The 26,335-nt window shown below is 35.6% G+C and overlaps 3 protein-coding genes across 4 annotated transcripts; all 3 read right to left on the reverse strand.

Annotated features, from left to right (window-relative positions):
* Positions 1 to 4,057: 4,057 nt before the first annotated feature.
* Positions 4,058 to 6,525, reverse strand: LOC115993795 (late embryogenesis abundant protein D-29-like). Its single transcript, XM_031117768.1, has 3 exons — positions 6,192 to 6,525; positions 5,093 to 5,202; positions 4,058 to 4,996 (listed from the first exon to the last, which is right to left on the reverse strand). Exons 1-3 carry the CDS (start codon positions 6,413 to 6,415, stop codon positions 4,272 to 4,274), a joined length of 1,059 nt encoding a protein of 352 aa, XP_030973628.1. The 5' UTR covers positions 6,416 to 6,525; the 3' UTR covers positions 4,058 to 4,271.
* Positions 6,526 to 8,416: 1,891 nt separating this feature from the next.
* On the reverse strand, positions 8,417 to 15,360 carry LOC115995346 (ATPase family AAA domain-containing protein 3C). The gene is made up of 8 exons (XM_031119869.1): positions 14,818 to 15,360; positions 14,463 to 14,558; positions 13,764 to 13,874; positions 12,875 to 13,184; positions 11,764 to 11,854; positions 10,458 to 10,800; positions 9,713 to 9,861; positions 8,417 to 9,063 (listed from the first exon to the last, which is right to left on the reverse strand). Exons 1-8 carry the CDS (start codon positions 15,097 to 15,099, stop codon positions 8,547 to 8,549), a joined length of 1,899 nt encoding a protein of 632 aa, XP_030975729.1. The 5' UTR covers positions 15,100 to 15,360; the 3' UTR covers positions 8,417 to 8,546.
* Positions 15,361 to 19,064: 3,704 nt separating this feature from the next.
* LOC115994079 (protein RADIALIS-like 3) lies at positions 19,065 to 21,147 on the reverse strand. Of its 2 annotated transcripts, none has more exons than XM_031118104.1 (2): positions 20,563 to 21,147; positions 19,065 to 19,356 (listed from the first exon to the last, which is right to left on the reverse strand). In XM_031118104.1, the coding sequence occupies exons 1-2, from the start codon at positions 20,796 to 20,798 to the stop codon at positions 19,350 to 19,352; spliced, it is 243 nt and encodes an 80-aa protein (XP_030973964.1). In that variant the 5' UTR covers positions 20,799 to 21,147; the 3' UTR covers positions 19,065 to 19,349. The 2 variants fall into 2 exon arrangements, with proteins under 2 accessions (XP_030973964.1, XP_030973963.1); XM_031118103.1 differs by having other exon boundaries at positions 20,518 to 21,144.
* Positions 21,148 to 26,335: the final 5,188 nt, after the last annotated feature.

The raw sequence follows: 26,335 nt of genomic DNA on the forward strand, positions 1-26,335 counted from the left end.
TTAGATGAAATTGGAAAGGGTCCAAAATGTGCACTGTACAATAAATATATAGCAGCAGAACCTTTTGTGAAACATCAATGAGGTGAGGAACTATGCTTGAAACAATACAAAGAGATTTGAAAAAAATATCTTTTAAAAAGGTAATCTTGTATGAAAGGCAATGTCAAATAAGTTCATGCTAGATGAAGTTCCTTAGAAGATGGAAGGGCTCACACTTTAAGTAAATTAAGAAGACGATCTTAGCTGCAACAAACAGAAGATTCATGTACTTTACACATAACTCATAACCAAGGATAGAGGACTTCACTTGCATATGGATCAGAGGGCGTAATTACACTGATATGTACACAATTTTTGGAGAGGGAAAATATAAAAATTTAGAGGGCAGGGAAATAGAATTTTGGTTGTTTCTAATGAAAAACTTGATACGTGATAAAAACCAAAGATAACAAAGGGATAAAGTTTGGATTTGACTGAGGAAATCCTTACCTTTATGAACCTTTTGGATTTGATTGAGGATATCCTGACCTGTAGAAACCAATTAGGATCCAATTTGATTAAACTTATCTGATATCTTTATTCAATCATACTTGGCAGGTTTTATACCAGTTTCGACAGCTTAACAATCGAAAAATAAGGACTCCACTACGTTTACAATTGAAAAACAAGGAATTGCCCACAACATGAGCTACAATGACTCAACTACCCAGCCTGTTAGGACTCTAACAACTGAAAACAAACTCCAACATTACAATAAATAAAAGATAATAACAATAGTAAACAGGGACAGAACCAGGATTCGAATCTAGGAGGGGCCAAAATTCCTTGTTTAAAAATTTTTAAAAATTGGTATGTCAACACTTTTTTTTTTTTGAGATAATTTCAACCTATGGTGTCCGTTCCTGCTAATAGCTCTTTATTATCAGACTAAGACACCAATCAGTTTTTGGTGTAGGTGGGGATTGAACCCCAGATCTCTTATACAAGCATCAAAGACTTTATTAGTTGAGCTAACTGGAACCCACAAAGGTATGTCAACACTAAAGGTTGGCAATGTTGCATCATTAATATTATTTTCATTTTTTCTCTAAAAAATATTAAACATTGTAGTTGACTTTCTCATAATCTATGAATCAAATAAAAATCATATTAATTATATGGATTTATAATCAATAGTTTTGTAGTTCAACTAAAACTTCCTAGTGTGTCCAATAAAAGTTCAAATCCCCACTCATTTTTGCTGTAACTATCTTAAAAAATGAGTGGTTCTAAACTTCAAGGTTCTTTGGTTGGATTGGGGTTGGACTTATTCTTTAATCTTTTCACATTAAATTTTAAAGAAAATCAATTTAGCTATTATTTTCACATTATTAGATACCTGATTATAATATCATTATAATGATATATTGACAACTAAAGATTATAGTTTGCCTTTTTTTAATACTAATAATAGCAACGTTTTTCATTAATTTAGCAAGAGTCATAAATGATATTTAAATAATAATAATAAAATTGAGAGAAGATATTTTAATAATTTAGCTGTGCCTGAAGTAGCCATAGGCTCACAACACATTAATCTATATTACTAATAACTTTATTCTAACTAAAATGGACTATAGGTATGGTGTACCCCTTTTATTGGATTCTCAATAACCTGATGATATTGTGGCTACTTATGATCATTCTCACTAAGGGTTCATTTCATTAGAGGGGTGGAAAAGTAGAAGGATAGAAAATGGTGGGAGGATGGAAAAGTGGAAGGATAAAAAAGATTTTAATTTCTTTCCTTTTTGTTTGGTTGGGAGTGGAAAAGTAGAAAGATGGAAAAAGTGAGTTTATATAAATTTACTCATACACCCTTGTTTAAAAATGATGTCCAATTAAAACAAAAAAGTGACAAGCAACCAAAAAAAAATAAAAATAAAAGCAATCACCCAATTTATTAAAAAATAAAAATCATGTCCCAAAAAAAAATCATGTCTAGTTAAACAAAAAAAACAAAACAACTATCACATCCACAGCCCAAAAAAAAAGACAACGTACCACCCCTTGCCCAAGAAATCAAAAAAAAAAAAAAAAAAAAAAAAAAAAAAAAAGATAAGGACTGGACATGGGCATTTTTGTCTATTACACAACTTCATTTTCTCCCTTCAGTTTTCTCTTTATTTGGAGAGAAAACTTTTTGGTGACTCAGGAAGAAAATACCTGAGCCTCACCATTTATTTTCCTTCCTCCCCACCCAACCAAACATACTCAAAAAAGTTTTTCTTCCCATTTTCTCTCTAAAGTTTTCTATTTACCTTATTTCACCTCCAAACAAACACACCCTAATAGTTTTTGAAGTAAAAGCTTTCACCTTTATCACTTAAAAATTAAGAAAGGCAGATCAGCTGCCTAGCCTCACAAGTCACACCACAACATAAAGAGACAAAGGGAGGAGGGATATAAGAGAAGAAAAGATCAGATCAAAGATTTGTTTTGTCAAGATTTGAGATTTGTTGTGTTGTTAGTATTTAGTTTTTTATGTTTAGACTAGATTTGTGATTTGTTTGTTAGTATTTTTGATTTGTCTAAAGGTTTTTCTTGTTATTTGAATTTGTGAATGGTTTTGTTGGTTTGTCTAAAGGGACTTGGTTTAAGTCCAATGTCCAGTAGTACTGGACCCGTTGAGATGATGACATGTCACCATCTAACTGAGTCCAGGGACCTAAGCCTAACCTTGTCTAAAGGTTCTTTTGTTATCCGGTTTTGTGAATTGTACAAAGGATTGTCTCAAGGTTTTTGTTTTTGTTGGGCAAATGGAATGCAGTAATGGTCAAGTAAGCTTTTTGTTTTGATTTCATGGATCAATTTGAAAAGTATTTTGGAGGAGGGGGGCCAAAATATACATTTCAGGGACAAAATTATGAACTTTTGTGTAATATACATGCTAGTATGTGATTTTTCAAATCCGGGTGGGGGGAGAGCCCAAATGTAGGTCCGTCACTGATAGCAAATACCAAATTCTAACGTTAATAAAACAAGAGTAAATAAACTAAATTACTAATGGCACCTATTATTTCTCACATCACTTAGTTGTTGGCTTCTACTATTTCTCAACATCCCAACTCTTCCAGTGTTACCCGTATGGACACCAAGAACACAAACACACATCCCCTTCAAAGAAAACCACACCCCTACAATTACTCTAATGCACCCATAATTCCAAATACATGTACGTATCATACACATTACAGTTTTATAGCGAAAATGCAAAGAACCAAAGGACAATAACAAATTGAGAAGGAAGAGTCAACGACAAACGGTGGAGAAACATGGACATAAAAGACAAATGAACTTTATGATTGAGAAGGAACCAGTTCACCAATCTATATATTAATAGCATTTTAATTTCTAAAGAAAATTGAACAAGAGATATGTCAAACCTTGTTGAAAACCTAGCTTGATGTCTTTGATTTGATGTATATCTTTAATGAGGTACCCAATGTCCACCTAAATTTATAAGAATTTACAGGTTATTGTCCTTCTCAGTTATTTTCTCCTTGAATACATTCAAAACCCCTGAGTTGGCACGATGATCTATCACTTCATCAACGTCTAGCTAAGCAGAAATAAATGATTAATTAGGGCATGTCCTACAACTATTAAATCTTCATTAATGTCCATGCAGAATTAAATGATTAATTATGGTAAAGCCTACAACATTTAATTTCTATCGATTTTAACTACACTTGATAGCACCATGGACAACAAAATAAGGATTCAAGCTTGTACAAACCCTTCAAAAATTATGTTTAAATTCTCGAGTTAGATTCCAGTTTTGCCTTTTATTCCTAAAATTACATCATAAAAGTCGCAAAGCAATAAAATTTCTATGCTGGATTTGTAACATTTTCACATTAATGTAGAATCTACTCCTAACTTAAATTCATATTCCTGAAATGTAACCTAACCCGAGTTATTTAGTACTTTGGACATGTACATAATAGGGGATTCCGTTAATTCCACACCCAAATTGAGAACATCCAAGAGCATACCCAAAATGAGAACAACAAAGTATCTCCGAACAGCTTTTGCATTTGAATTCGTAAGTCATACCAAAAATAAAAAGAAGAAGAAAAAACAATTAATTCCTTGGATACAAATTTCATTATCCTAAATATGTTTCAAAGAACATATTATCAGAAAAGAAGGAAACATAGCAATAAACGTAAACTCACAGTCACAGATGGCTTCAGCAAGATAACATTGCTAAAAGTAGTTTGTCCACTTCATAGCTCTGCTTTATTCTTCCTCATCTTATCCCCAAGATTGACTGTGGCTTCCGAAGCCTTCTCCTTAGCAGCCTCATATTTAGCCTTGGCTTGTTCAGTCACGGTATCCTTGGCTGACATGTAAGAGTCCTCCTCTTTGGTATCATAGGCCTTATCTGAGGCCACATTTGAAGCCACATTTATTTTCTCCTTAGCTTCATCATATGTATTGCCTACTTTATCTGCCATTGTATCTTTGGCATCATAAGCCTTCTCTGAAGCCATGTTCATTGTATCTTTGGCATCACTTGCTTTCTCTTTTCCATACTCAACTGCCCCAGACATCATCTCTTTAGCATCATTGGCTTTATCATAGGCCACATCTGTAGCCATGTTTGAGACCGTGTTAATTTTCTCTTTAGCTCCATCACACATATTGCCTGCTTTATGTTTTCCATACCTCATTGCTCCTTCCATCATCTCTTCAGCATCACCAGCCTTATCATAGGCAGTTTCTGTAGCCATGTTTACTGTCTCACTAGCATCATTGTAAGCATCACCTCCTTTGTCTTTTCCATATGACACTGCTTCTGCCATTGTGTCCTTGGCATCACCAGCCTTATCTGAAACCATTCTTATAGTTTGACCCACTTTCTCAGATGCAAAGTCCTTCATACCACCCGCCTTTTCATAAGCGGTGTTAGCTGCATCCCCAACCTTCTGGGAAGCATAATTTGATGTATCTGGAAAACCCAAAGAAAAAATATATACAGTAAAAGATTTTTTTTTTAAAAATTACTTGTTAATGCAAAAAAGTCATTGTTAGCACAAACGAATACCAGATGCGGCAGAATTCATTGTATCTGTGGCCTTCCACGCAGCATCCCCAGCTTTATCCATCATGTCTTGGGCTCCTTCTCTTGCATTTTCTTGTCTAAATCCAATTCCCCTAATAAAACATTGCAGCATAATGATCAATTACCTTTCAAAGCATAAAAGATAATCATAGTTGCCAAAAAGATGTTCGGCTTATATCTTTCTTACGGACAAAAAAGTGTCTTATGTAACGGATATAAGCAATATTCATTTTACCTAAATGTCTCACATACATATCAAAGTGATGTTACATATATAACGGGTATAAGCGATACTCATTTTACCTAGATGTCTTTTTTTTTTTTTTTTTTTGATAGGTCATTTTACCTAGATGTCTCACATACATATCAAAGTGATGTTACATATATACGTCACTTAAATATCACCCCTTGTTGACAAAAAAGTTTCTTATGCAACTAGTACATGTAACGCTTCTTTCGCATGTGTATGGGACCCATGACCCGCGTATAAAAATCTCACCTACATGTAAAAGTGATATATATTTATTCTCACCTACATGAGAAAGTGATACATATATTCGTCACATAAGATTCCTCCTTGTCAAGGAAACCTAAATATATCAAAGTTTGTCGTGATGCAAGAAAGATATGAATTTAGACCATTAAGTCATAAAATCAAGGGCTAGAGCAATGGGTTGCCTTGGATCAAGCTTGAGATAAAAGGTGATTCATTCTCATCCTAAACAGTTCATTGACTCATTATAGTATGCAATTAGGGCACCAATATGTTCCTATCCCCACTTAATGTCTCTTGTGGGACTCACTCAACCTTTATCTCTCTCTCTCCTAGGAGAACAGTTATGAAAGTTTGCTAATCATGTCATTTTGTTTTATATCACACTGTATATGTAATTTCAATACCCTAAAATAAGAACTGAAAACATGACATATTGGGTCACATAAAAGATTGATCTTATCAGAGTTAGAAATTAGCCGCAGGAGAGATCAAAAATATGTTAGATATCATGATCAATGCTAAAAAAAATTCACATTAAAAAAAATAATAATAATAAAAAGTGTGAAGAGAGTAATGGGTGAATACTCAGCCAACTTTTCATAAGCCCAATCGGCCCAGGAATCAGTTGTGTCCTTGGCATCTTGCGTTGCTTCGGCAGCCCTTTGTTTGGTCTCCTCTGCTTTCTCCTTGGCATTCCCTGCTGCTTCATTCATCGTTTCCTTCGCAGTGTCCATGTCCAAACACCAACAAATACCCACCCACATGATCACTACCCATAACACCAATATCAAAGTCTCTCTCTTTGCCATATGTCCCTCTCAGTCTCAATGAAAAGTTTGTTCAAATATAAAGCGGTAACCAAAGTTAGAGATTGATTCAAGTGAGTTTTCAAGATATTCTTATTAGCGGTATTGCCTTTTTTTTTATAAAAATCAGTGAGAGATGGTTGTCGTTCAAGTCGGTCCCCAAGTGGCAACACTAGGGGATTACGTGGCGGTTACTTAGGATGGTTATGAGTATGAACAATGCTAATATGCTATGGTTGCGCCACTTGTTGCTTATCCAAGCCTAGTTTGCCCGTGTCCCCTCCACTTTTGTCTCTCTCGCATTAGCGAGTCTGGCTCCACCGAAAAAGCAGGGCTGAAAGCGCTCATTTCATTTGCCATTTCAAAAAGAAAAAGTCTCCTGGTCCAGACGGAGACACGAGGCCCACAGAAGCTGGGGCCTGAAAAAAGAGGAGTAAAATTTTGAGTTTCCAAGAAATGAAAAATCGCTACAAATTTAAAATCAAGTCTTTTTTTCTTGTCTTTTTTTGATAAAATCAAGTCTTAACCATTTGACTGGTTGCATAGTAAATGTCTAAATGATACATTCTTTCTTCTATTTTTTGGACAAGGCGTGTTTGAACACTATTCATAAAAAAAGTAAAAGAAAACAGACAAAAAATTACAGGGTCCGAGAAAATAAAAGGAAAGAGTCTGCTTCCGGATTATTTGCTAAAAGCTTCCACCACTGTCTGATGTTCTTGATTGTAAAGCTCTAAGAGAATTCACAGTAGTGGAGGTATATTGCTATATTGTTAAAATTTAGTTCCACATATCCAAAAGATACGCTGCAATAATGGAGGTATAAGGAAAAAATTTAGATGTTCCGCTACAGTGCACATCTATATATAGATGTGCACTGTAGCTGATAGCAAAAAAAAAAAATGAATTTTTTATTCGGCCGGTTAATAAAATAATAGTTATTCTCGCTCTTCTCTCTTCTTTCTCAGTCTCTCTCTCAGTCACTCTCTCATCTCCCCAGTCTTTTTTTTTGCTAAATATCTCCCCAGTCACTCTCTCATCTCTATCTCTCAAGCAAACTTCTCTTCCACCGCCGATCTCCTCACGCCGCCGATTGCCTTACGCCGCCTCACGCCTCACGCCACCGATCGCTTGCTCATCAAGTCGCCGGTCTGAAGCTCATCGAAGCTGTCGGTCTGAAGCTCATCGAAGCCGCCGGTCTGAAGATCATCGAAGCTCGCCGACGTTGTGTCGCCTCACGCCGCCTCACGCCTCATCTCACGCCGCCGATCGCTTGCTCATCAAGCCGCCGGTCTGAAACCCATGGAGCTCGCCGACGTGCTACTTGTTTGTGATTTATGATTTTTTATTTTGATTGTGATCGGTGAATTTGTTTGGTCCGGTAGAGGAAAAATATTGGAGATATTGGTTTTTTTTTTTATTTTTTCTTCTGCTGTGGACTGGTGGTGGTGGTGGTGGCGGCGGTGGTGGTGGCGACGGCTGCGGTGGCTATGGCTGATTGTAGAAGTGGTTGTGGTTGGTGTTGTTAAAATTTTTTGGGAGTGAGATATATTATTTTATTATAGGGGTTATATTATTTTATTGTGGTATTTATATTATTTTATTGTATTGAAAGCTAAAATAGATCTACTGCTGTGGCATATGTGTAAATAAAATAGATAAAGTAACTTTTGGTGGAACTAAATTGCTATATTTTTAGCTCCACTGCTGTGGATACTCTAAAAATCCTAGGTAGACTGGACCACAGTTACCAGGTGAGTGCACAGCTTGGGCCTTAGCAATTGCAGCCCATTCCCTCACACACTCAAAGAATCTAATCTGATTTCAAAGCAAGAATTATCTCAAGTGCAGCGGCCAGCGGGTGTCTCACAGTGTATGATCCAAATTGATATCTTCTCATTCCAATACACTGCGCACAGAGAGAGAGAGAGAGAGAGAGAGAGGGAGGAAGGAAAGGAAGATCAATTTATCAAACACCCCCCCCCCCCCCCTTTTTAAAAAAGAATGACAATCACTCCATTATATATAAAAGGTAAAACATGATTAAAACACAGCAAAATTTTCCAATATTTGGGCTTTATAAAAAAGAAGCCTGCTTTTCTACTCTGCAAGTGAAGTCTCAGATGCATGTTCCCTAGCTAAAAGCTGGTAGACCACCCTCAGTAGCTAGTTTTATTCGTTGGTGATGCTCCACAACCTTGTAATCTACAACTTCTTTAAACAGCTGGGTATCCAACACACAATCTGGGCGTGCATAAACAGCTGCTTGGACACTGGCAACTAGTTTTGCTATCTCACGGCCAGAGAACCCTTCAGTCTGTCGCGCAGCCTCTCGGATCACATCATCAGATACATCATTGATAGTTATCTTTTGTGTCTTTTTCTTGAACAAAACACCCCACTTAGCTGTGCTGTCACCCTCATCAGAAAGGTACTTGTGCAAGTAGAGTTTCAGCAGTTTAAAACGTTCCTCCTCCCCTGGAATTGGAAACTCAATGACTTCATCAATGCGGTCAGTAACAGCACTGTCAAGATCACCAGGCCTGTTTGTGGCGAGAACAAGCACTATGTCTCGAGACTGATCTCCAGTTCGGAAAAGCAGTGCATTTAGAGCACTTCGTTGTGCTTCACTCATATGTGTACTGTTGCGCCTGCATTGGATCAATAGTACAATTACAAAATTGATTGCCAGAAGAAACTCATAATCATGATTCACCAAAGAACTCTGGCAATATATACATGACATGAGCACATAATTTGTTCTAAACTATTTAACTTATTGCCACTAAACATTAGGGGGGGGGCAAAAAAAAAGCAGTAACAGTTTTGGTTTTCAGTTGTATATTGAGGAATGAGAGTAGTCTTAATCAGAGTGTATTTCACACTATTCTTACTGGAGAACTTTTTGAAACAAATATCATGAAAATAGAAGCCAACAAAAGATCTTTATGAAGAAAAAATTAGAGTAAGCTGGAATTTTTAATTAAATGCATGAATGAGAGAATGTGTAATCGACGTACTGAGCTTTGTTACATATGAAGTCACATACAAGTCCATGAGGATATATTTAGGTGCTGCTATAAATGCAAAGTTTACAACAGTGAGACTCTTGGGATTCCACCAACTTATCCAGACTGCATTATAAGCAATGGTAACTTCACGAGAAGTAATTAAGATTTCAAAACCTTATCAGCATCATATAAATGAAAAAATAACCGACCAAGAAACTTGATAAAATAATAACAGGCAGAGAGAAGCTTAACCTTCAAAAAATGAAAAAGAAAGAAAAGAAAATCTTACTCGCATAAGAAAGCATCTGCCTCATCAATAAAAAGCAGTAAACCTTTATTCGATTTTTTAGCCCAATCAAATATCTGGTGAATTTTAGTAACGGCCTGTGCACCCAGTGGCACAACATCTCCTCCTGTCATCATGGCATAATCCAAACCCTGTATGAGAAGACTCAAGGGTCAACGGTAGCAAAAAGAAAATAATAAAAAATATTCTCAGCCATTGAAGCCATTCCCCTCATAAAAAGTAAGAGGGCTGTAAACACCACAAATATATTGGATAGGTCCTGAAAGTTAAATTGTATAAAATATTTACCATATCAATGCCTCTTATCTGAGAAGATGTCACCAAATCTACTTAAGTTTAATGTCATTGTGAACTATAACATATCTATATCACAAATATATCTGGAATTCGTTAGTAAATCACTGATTGTTTTGAAACAAGTATTTCCTTTTCTTTTTTCTTTTTTTTATCACAAGTATTTCAATTTCTAAATCAGTACAAAAGAAAAAGAAAAAGAAAAAAAGAATAATAATCAATGAAATTAACATCTTCATTTATACAATGGTAACTTTTTTTTAAGGCTCCTATTTGTTAATCCAGGTTCTTCTGTTCATATCCTCTTTATACATATTACACTTTGAGATATACTTCTATTACGTAAAAGACCAATAAAAGGCAACAAGGAACATACAAGTTTGGCAGCAGGTATCAAATATTAGTACAATGAAGTCGTAAGTTAACAGCATACCGATTTCCGAGCTATCTCCCTGGCAACCATAGTTTTGCCAGTGCCAGGAGGTCCATAAAACATCATATTACGAAAGGGTGCCTGATGAGTTTTAGTGTTTGCTGTAGCACGAGAAAGTTGGTCTATTCTCCTTTGCAATGAAGGATGGAGAACAATATTTCCATGACCATTTTTACTTCCCACAGGCCCTGCTGCTCCAGCTGATGTACTAGATTTCAAAATTTTATTTTTTGCTTGAGAAATTAGTTCTGACCCTGGAAATCTTGCAATGGATGATTCCCGAATAAGTGATGGCTGCCCCAGAATCCGATTAACATAACTCCACATAACCCTTGCTCCTTCTCTGTAAACATGGGGGAAGACCATCAGAGAAAATTAAACGACTTATCCAATTTCAAGTATAAACATCATGATCATATCATCTACAAGTACTTGAGAACAATTAAGTTATTCAGTTTGATTTGCTGGATAGTTGTAATTTTTATGCACTGTAATCTGTTGTTCTACTGTCTCCTTAGTACACTGCTTGTGTGCTTTGGTTTCTTGTAAAGTTCAGTTTTCTTTCAATAAAGCATTACTTACTTATCAAAAAATAAATAAACAATTAAGTTATTCAATGGGCAGGGATTCTTGACAGATAAAAGTATACCAAGGCTTTAATCATAGTCATCGGAGACTAAAAGTGAACACATTTCTACTTCACTTATTCTATCAAATAGGTTGATAGAGTACACTTGATGAGAACCATTACACAATAGTAGTGGTGCAACAAATGTAATGAAAGACTGCAATGTAGTAGAGGTGGTGGAGTCATGTCGGAGGTTAGTGTTGATAGTAGGTTGAGGGAGGGGAAGGCAGAGGTAGTGATGTCAAAGATGGTGGACGTTGCAGCAACTGCCTTGGTCCCATACACTCCACTTTCTTTTTCTTTTTTTTGGCACATGCCTTCTCAATGTTCTCATAAACATATGTTGTTGTGGTAAGTCCAAGTTTCATCCCCATCCAACATCTCTTCAAGTCAAATTATGCCACTTGTCCATGCATCATGATTGGAATTATTGCAAGATCTATTTATTTATTTAATTTGATAAGGAGGATTCTTGCATGATTTCTAACCAGGTCTATGAATGGATGGACCAAGCAACAGCCACAAATCCCATTTTTCATACTTGTTAAGTTGATATTCACTGAGAAAAAGATAAAAATGACAGAAATATGACCTGCATAAAAAAAACTGCAACCAAAAAAGTATGTTTTTTACTGAAGTGACCAAAAAAGAACACAATGAGAAGACCAGAAAACAAACCTAGTTGTATATACTCCTGCAGCTAATGCAGTGGCTCCTCCAACAGTCATAATCAACTTATTCCTATCAGTCAGTAAGACCCTAAAACCCCCTGCAGATTAGAGTTCAGCAATGGTCAAGTCATTAGGTACTGCATTCCACCTTAATGGCAATTATTAATATCAATAACAATTTGAAGCCCAATCAATAATTAGATACACCTGATACACAAGAGTATAGAAGCTTAGATCAAAATCTTTTATAAAATGGAATAAACAGCTTCCAATGTTTCAATTCATGCACCATAATGTGAGTATCAATTTCTGTAATTTTGCTATCATGTTCTACAATGCATCTCATGTCCTAAACATAATAAATTTTTAAGAATAACGAGAGAAATAGAAAAATATATGGAGAAAAGGTTCCAATAGCTAATAAATATAAAATAATCACAAAGAATTGCATTTCCAAGACAAATTAAGTGTTCTGTGTAAGAACTTAATTTATTAAGTTCAGGTTAAAAAAGATCTTCAAATTTGGCATTTCAGTGCATTGATTCTGTAATCTCATAAAGTTACAAAGCTTTGTTGTATTGATAGGAGAAAAATATAGCTGCACAAGTTAAACTATATATAAGACATAAGACAGCAATAAGGTTTTAACCCTAAAATTGCACATTCCAAGTTTATGAAACTTCCCTTTAAATAGAAAATTATCTGAGTAGAAAGCTCATAACTATAAACCCCAATATTTTAGGAAGCAAAAAATGAATTCCAAATTTATGAAACTTTCCTTTAAATAGAAAATTATCTACAAGAAGACAATTAACATCATATTGGAAAAGCTTAAAGATGTTCTTTGTCTTCATCTTATTGCATCATGTGTGTAACTTTATAAGGAAATAAATACTCAAGCTGTATATGGTACAGTTACACAGTTAACTTAAAAAGCATGACACAAAATGGCCAGGAGAGCCAATCCATTGAGAAGTAAAGGACAAAGGAAAAAGATGCAAACCAGCCAGAGCACATGGCTGAACAAAGATCCAAGAAACCACTTATTTGTGGATCAAATTGTCACCCTTGCAACTTAACAACATGAATACATATACAAGCTTGTCAATTGTGTATACCTTCAATGTGACTAAAAGTTGTATTGATTGCAGCAAGCCATTTCTCTCTTTCACCGTTAATCCGTTCTATAAGCATTCTCCTGTTATGTTCCTCGGTCAGTTTTGCTTCATGGGCTCGACCCTCAGCCTCCGCCATGGCCTTAACTCTTATGGTTTCCCTTTCTATTTCAGCTCTCTCTTTCTCAGTTTGGCGCCGCTGAGCTTGAACCTGTTCTTCAGTAGCGCGTCTTGCTTGTTCTTTCCGTATAGAGGACTCCTCTTGCATCCTAACCAACTCAACATTATTTTTCCTCTGAACTTCATGATCTGTCTGCAAAAAATGAGGGAAAACAATGTAACTGACTGTTTTAAAGTAAAAGTCTTACCATTTGATTTTTTTAACATAAATAGGTCCACAGAGAGAGCAGCAAAGAACATTCCTTTCTCCTCACTTGCAATACATGAGGATTGTGAACAAAGTTTCAAGCAGAAAAGAACATTCTGGTCCCAAAAGGGGAAGGTCAAAAAGGAAGGCATGAGGTATAATGGCCAATGACAGACTCAACATGCACATATATAAATAGAAAGAAGTTTCACCACTGCCATAGCTATTACTGATTCCTTTTAGTGGGAGGAAACTTTTTTCAAATACCAATTAACTGGTTAAAATGTTATAGTTTGCCCAGTTTATGTAAAGGAAAGCATAAGGTAATGGCCAATGACAGACTCAACATGCACATATATAAATAGAAAGAAGTTTCACCACTGCCATAGCTATTACTGATTCCTTTTAGTGGGAGGAAACTTTTTTCAAATACCAATTAACTGGTTAAAATGTTATAGTTTGCCCAGTTTATGTCCTATATATTAAAAAAGATACTTAAAGAAAAATTTATTTCGCTGTCTGCACCTGCATTCTTTTTCTAGCCAGGTCATTTTCATATCGCACCATTTGTGCCTTTGCCTGCCCTTGTTGCTGTATTAGCTCTCTTTGCTCTTCATGCATTTTCCTCTGCTTATCCTGCCAGTGCAAACAAATATAGTGTATACAGTGAATTGGAAGAATACCACAATGATTCCCAAACAAAATTGATCAGATTGCTTTTTACAATTCAACTAAACATTACAACTGAAAGATTCAAAGCTAAAAAGGTACAAGTTCAATGACATCTACTTCTGCATGTGCAAAAAACTTAGCTTAGACACAAAGTGTAATGTGTACGAGCCCGTATAATGAAAAACAACTGTGCCTATTACCACCTGGAACCACTAAAGCACAATGGTTCAAGGAGAGAGTATATACACAAAAGAACCCAAATAAGCAGAAATGGGCTATGAATTGAATGTCAAACACGGAAACAATAAAGTTAGAAGAGAAATTTTAACATAGATTCCGAGCAAATTTAGCACTTTAAAACAAGAAGTATTATTGCATTCAGTTTAAGGAAAACATAAACAAACACTACCATTTGGCCTACTTTAAACATATATATACTCAAAAAAAAAAAAAAAAAAATTCCATGTATACATTATATAATTCAGTGAGAACAACATCCTATAATTTAACTAAAGCTAGTGGATAGTGTGAACCAAATGGAGAATAGCTCACGATAGCACGTTGAGCTTCAATTGCTTCGTGATGAAGCTTCTCTGCGGCCAACTCCTCAAGGCGAACATCTTCTTGCTTTCTCATCAGTTGAAAAACCTGCCCAAAGCCATATTAATAAGAAAATTCTCTTAGTCCATATTAACTTTAAATAAGCCATTTGATAGATCGAATTATGAAAAAAAAAAATTCGAAGCGAAAAAAGAAATGATTAATATCTTATTGCTACATTTCGTTGGGCATATACACATGTTCTCTCAATTGATCAAATTTCGTTTCATTTTCCCATGTTTTCTCGGCAACCAAACAGAGCATAAGGAAAAATCAAATTCATTATATAAAAAGAAAAAAAAAATACCTGTTTAGAGTAAGGGGAGTTGTTGATTTCACGAAGAGCTTTGGCGCCTCGTTCTAGTGATTCGGGATCGAAACCGGAGCTTCTGGAGGAGTCTTCGGCCTGGGCTTTCTTATCTGACTTGGATTTCGAGGTTTGGTCTCCCTCGGGAGACGGAGACGAAGAAGAAGAAGAGAAAGGATAGAAATTAAAGGGACCGTCGGCGTAGGCGCGGTTGGAGAGGGTGGACAAGGACGCCGCCGCCGCAGCCATTGCTATACACGACGATACTCTTGAAGCAGCCATAGCTTTTTCTCTCTCTCTCTCTCTGAGATTTTCGAGCTCTGTCTCTGATCTGATTTTTATTTTTATTAATTATTAAAATAAACTGAATGGAATTTTAGGCCATTGGGGAAAATGGTTTAGTGTACTCTGGCTCGAGCATAACCCCATAAACCCTCTTTCTGCTTTAGTTTTAGGGTTTAAACGGAACTAAAGAAAAAAAAATAAAAATTGAAAATTTGGGGGGGATTTGTTTGTGTTGCGCTTCGCTAGAAAGGGCTTGCGTGGAGAGCAATCTAACTGGGCCCCAAGGCTTGGACCATGATACAACTCTCTAGATTTTTGTAGGATAATTTTTATTACAGAATTCTTGAAATGTCTTAAAATCCACTTATTATTGAAAATGGATATTTAAGATTTTTTTTTTTAAAGCCACCTCTGTGATAAATCAAAAATTCGAAGTTTTAAGATTTTAATAATTTTATTTAGAGTGAATTAAAAAATAATAATAATAGGAGAGTGGTATTATACTATTATTTTCAATGTACATTTGACCAACTTATTTGTGAAAAACTTAAAATCACTTTTTATTTTACTTTCAAGAAAATAAGCTTGTGCGTATCCAAAATATATGGCTATTGGGCTTAACCTCTACTTGGGCTCACAATTTATTTGTTTTGTGGGCTTTCGAGTTTCCTACTATGGGTGGTTCTATACTCAGCATACCCAAATACACTCCTATTTCCCCCAGTATTTCTCTCTTCCTCACAGAATCACTCATTTGCTCTCTCTGAGTGTTAACTCTTTTTCTTAGTATTCTTCCCCCAAAATAGCCAACCCTCTTCTTCTCCCTTAATCCCCCTATTTATTGCTCTAGATAAGTGGAGGTGTTATGATTACTTCCCTCTATTAGTGCAAATGAAGGTCCAATTCCATCGTCTGTAAGTGGGTGTTTAGGTGAATGAGGTGGTAGTAGCATTGGAACTAATTCCCACCTCCAAAAAGCCTTCTCGGTAGCGATACTTCCTAGGGCAATACCGGGAAGCTAGGTCATCATTCTGTTGGGCAACCATGCACCAGACCAAGATAAGCTTGATCAGGAGTGGTTTGCCTTTGACATTCAAGGTTAAATGGTCCTGTTATGTTTATTGGACCCATGGTGAGTCTCAAGGGGGTGTCTAGATCAAGGTCTTGAGTCTAAGGAGAAGGGGTCAGGTGTTGTATCTCTAGTTAAGGGCCCAAGGGCCAATGACCCCGGGACCAACCCCCGTACAAAGTGGATGCCAAATAAATTAGTCAAATGGATGCTAAGAGCTCTAGAATGTGCAAAAGTGCACGTCATTACATGGATCAACAACCGACATTCACAAGAGCAATGGCTAATTTTCAATATCAATATGCCAATCTTTAAAGAATAGCATCTGATGATCCAAAACCAAAGTGTTATAACATGACGGAATATGAGTATGAACAAATAAATTAGTCAAATGCGATGAGTATGAACAAAGTTTGAAGGCATTTTCGTTCAAAAAAAAGTTTGAAGGCATTTTTCTATGTATAGGTAATAGTGATATTCATTTGAGACAACATGTGTGAGCTAGCATGCCTTTTTTGTACACAAAACAGAATTGGAATAATCCAACAAAAATGAGGGCCGTTGTTTGCGAGGTGCAGACATTCCCTTATTCTTCATTTTCAATCTCCCTAAATAAGTCTTATGCTTCCAAATCTTTTTTGGTTCATATTCTCTCCTTACTAGACATCCAATTCAACCTTTTTTTGGTTTGCCTCTTTTTTTTTAGATACTTATATTCGTTCCTCATCTGCTCAACTTGCTCTCCTGCAATATTATTATCACCAAATTCAGATTCCCAACCTATCTCTCTCAAATGCTTTGAGAGAATCTAGAGGCTATGAGGTTAGCCATTTAGATCCCAACGCTACCTTTTTTACATCGCACTCACTCACTAACAGTGGCGGAGCCAGACTTTTTGTTTAGGGGGGGGGGGAGGGGGGGAATTAATTTGAAATCATTAATAAATATTTAATAACAAAATAAATATACAATTGTAAATAAGTAAGAGTTTACCAACTCAACTATTGAGAAATTATTGTGTTTCTTACCATTTAAATAAATTAAATAAAAAATAAAAGGCAAAAGTGTTATGAGTCTGTGACAGTATATTAGTGAGAAAGTGAAAATGTGGAACAAGCCAAAACTAAAAGTTCTTTTTGACTTATTAACTTTGTTGTGTCTAAATCAAAAATAAAAATATAAAAAGACTTTGTCATTTCAGGTAACTCCTTACTCTCTTTGTTAATTGTCATGTTCTTTTGCTTTTTTTAAGGAAGACTGTGTCAGTTTTTAATTCCTTTTACTGAGCGTTGTTTTGTTTTTTTTCCTATGTTAATGAATCAGAGGGGGCAAGCTTTTCTCATATACCTATAGCTAAGAAAATTTCAAAGGAGTCAAGGGGCAGTTGCCCCCTCTCAACACCCCCCCCCCCGACTTTGCCCCTACTTAATAAGTTTTTTTTTTTTTTTTTTTTTTTCTAGTGAGACCATCAATAATAATTCCTATTTTCATGCTCACTTATAAAAGTCATTTTACCAGCATAAGAGCAACCACATCAGTTCATGCAAATTTTCTGTCTATTTTGCAAGAAAAAATCTAATTTTTCTATTTTACACATCCACTTTAATACGCACAAATCAATTTATCTATTCTACACATTTATTCAATAAAATATCCATTCTTTTTACCTTTTTTTATTATTTCATTCCTTCTCCTCTCTGGAACCCTCTCATAGACCCAACACAAATCCAAAATCAGCCACACCCAGCCACTGTCTTCATCGTCAAGCTATCGTCTTCTTCGTTGAGCTACAGACCCAACACAAACCCAAAATCACCCACACCCAGCCGCCAGCCACCGTCTTCTCCGTGGAGCTACAGACCTAACACAAACCCAAAATCACCCACACCTTGCCACCATCAACGATCAAATAGAACAAAATCACCCAGCCAACTACCGTCTTCTCGACGCGAAACTGGAAGCTCGACCGTGAATTCTCAACGCGGATTGAGCCCTTGGATACCCACACCCAGCCGACCGCGAATCTCAACGCGGATCGAAGCAAAACAAAATCACCCACACCCAGCCGCGGATTACACCCGTCCGATCAATTCTCCGTCACTGTCTCTGTCCAATCAATACTTCGTCACCCACATCGGCATTCCCAACTCACTTGTCATCCAAACTTGCTGATTGGACTCAGTCCGTGGCGCGCAATATCTCCGTCGAGCTATCGTCGTCTTCGTCTTCGAAGCCTGAGATTTTGAAAAAGAAGGAGAAGCTAATCGGCTTTGCAGAGTTGAGATGAGAGAAAGAGAGAGCTGTGATGAAACGAGAAAGAGAGAGTTGAGATGAGAGTGAGACGTAGGAGAGAGAAGAAATTATTAAAATAGTAAATACACGAGCTACAGTGATTATGCATATATACACGGTCATTGTAGCATTTGTATATTTTTGCATAACTTTACGCTTATTGATGTAGGTGTTTTTTTTATCAAAATGTGTAAAATGAAGGAGTTTTTGTATTATACAATAGTATCTACCAACTGATGTGGATGCTCTAAGGTGTATAAATTCTCCACTTTTGTTAAAGATAATGGCTCATATTCTGAATGGAAAAGTAACACTGGTCTCTTGTTAAGAGGCATCATGCATATATATTAGAATTGGATTGGAGTTTCTTGGGTGGTATAAATTCATTGATATTTGATGATCATTATTTTGATATACTGTCGAAGCACGTAAATCAATTTTGTTGTTCTCTATGTACTCTCTTTTTTATCTTGCGTTGCTCATATTTGAAATCTTCAACAATTTTATTTCCAGGATATATTTGCACATGAACAGTTATAATAATTAGTTTCAAAAGAAACAATTAACATTTTACACCGAGGAGTGGAAACTTATTCACATGCTTAATAATAATACTTGCTTCATACAGAGAATTCTTAATACCAGACTACTAACACAATTAAACAAGACAAGCTAGCGCACTCTTTCTCAAAAAAAAAAAAAAAAAAAACCAAGACAAGCGCACGCGCATACGTGCGTGTATATATGGAAAGGAACACAACAAAAGAAGAACTTGATCTAGTTCGATACTTTTTGCAATATGCTATTGTTTACAGTCTGCTTATGATAGTATGATAACCACTGAGATCGTCTTGAACTTCATTGGAACTCTGGAACCTTAGTTACTTCAAGACCTGCCAGGAAAAAAGTAATGAAAGTAGTTTTAGTCCGAAGAAAAAAATATATTATTTGAAAAGGTTATGGATCAACATGACAAGGTTGAAAAGATCCAAATTATAGAAAAGCTATCATTTAAATCATTATTGTAGCCAAAAGTTTCAGATGGGTTGAGAAAGAACTGGTTCTGAATGAAGACAAAGGGGAAAATTTTAAAAAAATAATATTAAGAAAAGGTTGCTTAGGACTTAGGACTGAAGATAGAATAAAATATTGAGTAGGGTTTAAAAGAGAATCATCTTAGAAATCAGAAAACAGAAGCCAAGTAGTGTATCTCACATGGCAATTGTTTGAACTAGTAAGCATAGGACCATTGACGAGAGTTATCCAGAAGTGGCAGGATTAGATCTCATGTGGGCTTTGTTTGGCTTAGGGACAGGATAAGAAATTGCAGGAGTGTGGTCAGGCATTGGCTTTTTTCATTAAATAAAAGTGATAATAAGCAGTCAGGTAAACAACATGTTGGCCTTATGATGAATTGGAGAAATTGATGGACCACGTAGAACTATCACATCAGAGTTCACAACCTTCACTTTCAAGAATAATTGCCTGACCCTACAGCAGGAATTACTTCTAAGGTGATGATGGTGCAGAAATTAACTGGGATTTCCTATGGTTTGTAACTTATAAGGACCTGAAAGGAACTAAAAGTGCATTGCAGATATACCATTTGGAACAGTGTTGCCCATCATTTTTTGTTTATATATTGAACAGCTAACTAGCATTCTAGTCATTGATTTAGATGTGTCATTGCACCATAATTCAAAGTGAGGAATTAGGTGAAATAGCATTATCCTTTCATTTCAGCCACCAATATGCAGTGTATATATGTTAATTGTGGAGGTAATGACTGAATGGAAAAATGGATGCATGTGGAAAGCTGTGTGCAAAGAAATTATTTGGCTCTACTACTTTAGTCAAAAGCTAAATGCTGTTACACACTATTTTACACATCCCTACACACGCACAAAATGAATCACTATTTCAGTGCATTTTGTGTGTGTGTGTACGAATATGCAAAACAGTGTGTATAACAAACACTGCTGTTTGTCAAAAAAAAAAAAAAAAAAAAACAAACAAACAAACACTGCTCTTAGTAGAAAGTAACTAGTTATTACCCCTACTGATCATACACAATGTCTTAGCCATTGTTACCACTTGACCTGTAATTAGGGAATGGGACTCTGCCAGACTCAATGTGCTGGACATCCTCTATAAGGATCTCATAGTGCCTCTTCACCTCCTCAGCAGATTTTCCTCCTACAGCTTTGGCAACCTTCTGCCAGCGGTCAGGGGTGTCCTTATCATACTCAGCCAGGGCCTTTTCAAATTTTTTGTTCTCCTTAGTAGTCCAAGAGGAGCTAGAGCTACGTGAGGAACTGAGAGAGTTGGATGCCATTGGTGGATATTTATTTAAATGCACTACGAGAACAACTGACAAGAGGTACTTTGACAGGCTTTGGAGGATGATAATTTCAGGAAGTAGGTTGGAATCTAAATGTGAATGAAAGAGTGTGACAAAAGTGAATCCCACAAAAGGGAAGGGAGAACAAAAAAGAATGGTTGTTGCAGTCAAGAAAGATGACTCAAAGTCAAGGGATGGTATGGAAGAGAGATGACCAAGGAGCTCCTTATAAGCAGGAGGAAAAGCAATGGTGGGGTTAAGCCAGTTGGGCGAATATATCCTAGGGAAGGGTGGAAATTAAAGTGACTCGTCCCCTTAGGAACCACAAGATGGAGCACCAGAAGGACAAGGAAGGAACAGCATGTGTAAGAGGAGAATCAGTAATAAAGGATGGGCCCTATAAATTTGACCAGCAATATTCCTTGATTATATATCACAATATCACAAGCAAGTTGGAGTCCTTTATTAGTAACTTGTCAGTGGACAAAGGATCAGATGTATCATGCTAATGGCTGGAGTAGTCTGTGTAATCAAAGACTAACCAGGATCAAATGTACCATGATAATTACTGTTTATTGCACTTCTTAGTTAATTGAAAGCAACTCGTAACCTAACCATCTTCCATTTCTAGTGTTCAATGAGTTACCCATCTAAGGCAACTTAAATCAAAAGATATTTCTAGCTTGTGAGTTGTGACAGAATTTGTCCTTATTATATCTCACATGTCAATTGGACAGATATGCCTTCGCTATCTTAGCTTTATATTTTACCCTTGCATTCAATATCTGAAATTGTAAAGTAGTTGTAGGCCTTGTTTGATACCTCCATGATTTTAGCTAGCTCAATGGAATATTGTGCCTTTGTAACATCGTTTGATTGCATAATCAGCATTTGCAAACTAACAAATGTTGCTCTTTTTGTAGGGCACTGCATGCATATGCGGGTGTGGGAAGACTTTACTTCCTCAAGTTACATGGCACCAAGGCCTCTTGTGGCATTTCCTCTGTTATTTTGTGGTGCTAAAATTGTTTACGTATGATGATAAGTGATAGCTTTCCTGGATAAAAGGCCTAGTGGTCTTACCTCCTTATCATTGATTCTCCTCTCTCTCTCAGTCACACATTGAGGGGGAGGGATAACTCTCCTTGTCATCTTCTAGTCTTGAATTTGACATCATTCTATTAAAGGGAAATAATATTTCAAGTTTCAACTCCTTTTTTTTGAGGAGTGTAGTTGAAGAACATATTCTGCAGTTAAAATAGGCTCTCCTTTGTTAAATATCATGTCTTATTGATCAAAAGTTCAAATTTTGGTACAAGAACAAGCTATAATTGATTAGCGATTTGGAAAGACAATAATTTTTACATGGCTTAATCAGACTAGCATGTGCATATCAATGAAATAAATATAGTACCATCTTGTGGACATCACTTTAACCTACAAAGCCAAGAGTCTTGTAATTCAATTGCCACCTACTGATGTTTTTAATAGAAACATTTCAGATTCAAATCTCCCCTCCCCTAACTATCAAATTATCCACACCAAACCAAATAAAATTAGGGCAAATTACAATTTATCCACTTGTGATTTGGCCGAAATTTAAGTTACCTATCTGTAATTTGAAATTTGATACTTTACTACCTATGGTTAACTCAGTTAGATTTTTATAACCCACCTCTATTAAAAACATAGCTAAATATGTAATTTTGCTCCATATTTATGTCCCTCTCCACCAAAAACACAAAAAACATAAAAATACAAGATCAAATAAAATCAAAAATTATCCATCGGAACACTTGTATCATGGAATTTTAAACTACATGTAGACAACTTAAATTTCAGCCAAATCACATATGAGTAAGTTATAATTTGCCCATAAAACTATGTTATCAACCAGTCCGCTCACTCTTGCCACTACAATTCAGTGCAAGACCAATCTCTTAGCCGACCATACATTGTTACTTGTCAAAATTCCAACAATTCTACTAATCATTGAAAACCTAGGCAAGGTTGGTGAGGGCTCCCTCTAGTCTACGAGTAGTAGGTTAAGAAGTGACTTATTTGATGCATGGTGAATGTCATTAATGATCATCCTCGTAAAATTTACATCCACTTTTCTTAACTTCATGTTCTTTGAACCATCACAATACTTGGCAAGATCATGACAGTCTGACAGGCAATCAGACAGTAGGATAACATAGTGGCTCTCCATTATAGTTAAAATTAGAAACCTGGAATACTGTATGGATCTTCTGAGAGAGGGGAGGAAGATGAATTATATTGTGTTGGGCGATTCAATCAATGATCTTTGCTAGCTCAGAGTTATTCCTGGACCACGTGAGGGTACCTACAACTTGAGAACTGGTAACCTTACCTGGCAGATAAATCCAGAACAGCCATTTTAATTTGTACTTTTTCTTGTACTCTCAAAGTCCATATAGCAGAGTACCAGCTTAAAGTTAAAAACCAGCAGAAGTTCTTGGTCTGGTTCTCCCGTATATAAGAGTATTGCTTGTTAGAATAATGGTTAAATGATGATTAAATTCACTCTTCCCTAACAACTTTAGCGCTCAAGATAAGCAATAAATTATATGATATCAGAGCATAAATTCCTTAGTTCGAACCATATCTCTGCTCCACCTCCCATTTGAAAAAGTTAAATATCCCACATGTTAAGCTCCCTTATTAAGAATGAGTTTTAATTAAATTCACTATTTTTTAACAGTTTAAAATTTTGGAATAATAAGCAGTTTATCATGATAACGTCATTTTATTTCAATGCATCGGTATCAAGAATAATACTCCCCTTCTTTGGCTGGTGATCAAATGACAATGACTATATAATTGATCCGGTACATTTCATGTACAAGTTAAATGGCAATAACGTTCAAGGTAAAACTCAGCATCCAACTTTACACTACTAAATCTTGGCTCTAATTTTTAATATGAATTTTCTTTGTTACTTACATTGTGGCTTTTGATTCTTCCACTTGCTATTATTCCAACCAAGATATGGACCAAATTTCTTGCTGAAGTATAGCTGCCGTGAGGTATATTCTCAACCAGAGATAAATTAGATAATATCTCGGTAGATACCAAAAACTTCATTTGCCGACAAAGCAATCAATTGGTTGCTGGGGCTGACCTTCAGTAATGTTAGATTGCTAGAATCAAGAAATTGCTTTCTGGAGTAAAGGAAGAATGCAAAGTACGGGAAAAGGAAAATCCCTTTAAGCCTAGTTGCTGAATGCTGCATTAGCTTTGAATTATTCGGTTGGTTTTGGCTTGACACAATTTTAGTCTAGTCTAATCCAACTTACAAAGTTAAAAATCTTTTTATCATATTGCACAGAGCTGGATGCTAAGTTAATCTACTATGATGCACGGATACTTTAGTTAAGGTGTTTTACCCGTGTTATATCTATATTGTACCATATTATACCAATGTCGTACCGACTGTTTAATTTTTCAAAATTTCCTTGTGTCATCGTGTCATACTCGTGTCCGTGCTTCCTAGTCAATCTATTCTTTCTTCTAAAACAGCATCATCGAACAATTATAACATTTTTCCAAATCCTCCCACTTTCATACTTTGAGGAGTTCAGAAAATTATAGTTGACTCTCTATTAATTGTGAAATGAGTTGTTTAATCTGGCTGAGGGGCAAAGGTATGATATTGAGAATACTCACTGAATGAGAAAATATATATATATATATATATATATATATAAAAATATATATTTATAGATAAGAGATGCCTATTGGCATTCCAAACTTCTTCTTTTTTTCGGGACCTATCAGAAAGAGAATCCAATACTTCCTAGTCGTGAATATCTGCATAGGATAGTCGGGTGGGGAAGGCTCATATTATTGGTTGAGAGGGACATTCGGAGAGCTGGAATCTGTAGTAGTGGTCCTTGCTGTACAAAATCTTGCTGATCTTTGGAATCCTTATCACCTCATATGATCATATCCACCCTTTTTGAAAGGATTCCAATTCTTTCCTCCTCTTGGAGGTATCACCCAAATAAACACCAAAGTTTCTCAATATTAACTCATAAACTTAACCGTACTGGTTTAGGTCTAATTAATAATAATATTATATAATAGAGCAAATTATAACTTACCAACATGTGGTTTAACTGAAATTTAAGTTGCTTATCGGTGATTTGAAATTTGACATTTTACTCACTTGATGTTAGCTTAGTTAGAATTTCATAACCCAAATCTGTTAATAACAAGATTAAATATGTAATTTTGTTTCACTTTTATGTCATTCTCCCCCAAAAACATAAAAATATAAGTTCAAATAGGATAAAAAAAAATCCAGTGAAATACTTACATCATGAGATTTCAAATCATAGATAAGTAACTTAAATTTCAGTCAAATCTCAGGTGAATAAAGTATCAAAATTCAAACCATAATTAGGCAACTTAGATTTAGGCAACTTAGATGTAATTAGCCTTTATATCATATTATTCACTCACTTGATTTCTTCACTTTCACCCATAGTGAGACATAATACTCATAATCACTTTGATCTCTTCACTTTCACCCATAGTGAGACATAATACTTATAATCACACACATGGTAAAACATAATACTTATAATTGCACATGTATACTCAACAATAGAAACAATCTAACTTTTATCTTTTTTACTTCATATAATTTTACGGAGATAGTATTGGTGTTTGCCAATGGAAGATGCCTAGGTATGTCCTATTTTCGAATTCCAAACTCCAAATTTTTTTTTTTTTCATGTATCTTTTATATGTTTAAGGGTAAGCACTAAGCAGACCAGGGAACTTCAACGTATTCAAGATTTGCAAAAGGCCCACTACTTTAATCAAGTCCACTTCTGTCGGCATAAGCATGAGAATCACTTTTTGTGGGCACCTTTGAATACACAATTGACTTCAAAATTTTCTTACAGGACCAAAATCAGGCAACTCTAAAGTGACTGGTTTCCTGGGAATGAGCAAATGAAAATATACATAAAGCATGTTAGAATTATGGTTAAATAATTAAATTTACTACTATTTTTTAACAGTATGAGTTTTTAGGACTATCGGTAATTTATCACAATATCAAAGTAAGAGGTTCTGGTTTGATCCAATGAGACTTTATTATTAAATGCTCAAAGTTATTTCTGTATAGTACATTAAGGTATTCAATTGAAGAACCTAACTACGTCCCTTGTTGTTAAGGGGCTTGGCTCATATTGACATGATAACAAGGTAAAACATAAAGTGTTAAAACAAATGAAGGCAATGTATTTTCAACCAATGTTTACGTATTTTGGGTTAGTTGGTTTGAACCTAAACAGTTAGCCTTTATTTTACATTTGACTGTATGAGGATGTTTTCTTATTATATAAACTAATCGCAACCCACGCGATGTGTGAAAATAAATAATTATTTTGTATTGTAATATAATGTATAATTTTTTATCTAAATTTTTTTGAAGATAATTTGTTCTCTCTAAAAATTAAACAATTTCTATTCGGTCCACTTGGGTCTACTTCGGT

This window comes from Quercus lobata, chromosome 6 (genome assembly GCF_001633185.2).
Source record: "Quercus lobata isolate SW786 chromosome 6, ValleyOak3.0 Primary Assembly, whole genome shotgun sequence".
NCBI classification, from domain to species: domain Eukaryota; kingdom Viridiplantae; phylum Streptophyta; class Magnoliopsida; order Fagales; family Fagaceae; genus Quercus; species Quercus lobata.

What these genes read in the sequence shown, in the direction of transcription:
- LOC115993795 (XM_031117768.1), bottom strand. Translation starts at nt 6,415, where the DNA reads ATGGCAAAGAGAGAGACTTTGATATTGGTGTTATGGGTAGTGATCATG. An exon ending in GCTTATGAAAAGTTGGCTGA is followed by an intron (nt 5,203 to 6,191) that starts GTATTCACCCAT and finishes ATGTTTTATTAG; the next exon opens with GGGAATTGGATTTAGACAAG. An exon ending in AATGAATTCTGCCGCATCTG is followed by an intron (nt 4,997 to 5,092) that starts GTATTCGTTTGT and finishes TGGGTTTTCCAG; the next exon opens with ATACATCAAATTATGCTTCC.
- LOC115995346 (XM_031119869.1), bottom strand. Translation starts at nt 15,099, where the DNA reads ATGGCTGCTTCAAGAGTATCGTCGTGTATAGCAATGGCTGCGGCGGCG. An exon ending in GCAGGAGTATATACAACTAG is followed by an intron (nt 10,801 to 11,763) that starts GTTTGTTTTCTG and finishes CCATGTTTACAG; the next exon opens with AGAAGGAGCAAGGGTTATGT. An exon ending in GCAGATGCTTTCTTATGCGA is followed by an intron (nt 9,064 to 9,712) that starts GTAAGATTTTCT and finishes GATCCAATGCAG; the next exon opens with GCGCAACAGTACACATATGA.
- LOC115994079 (XM_031118103.1), bottom strand. Translation starts at nt 20,798, where the DNA reads ATGGCATCCAACTCTCTCAGTTCCTCACGTAGCTCTAGCTCCTCTTGG.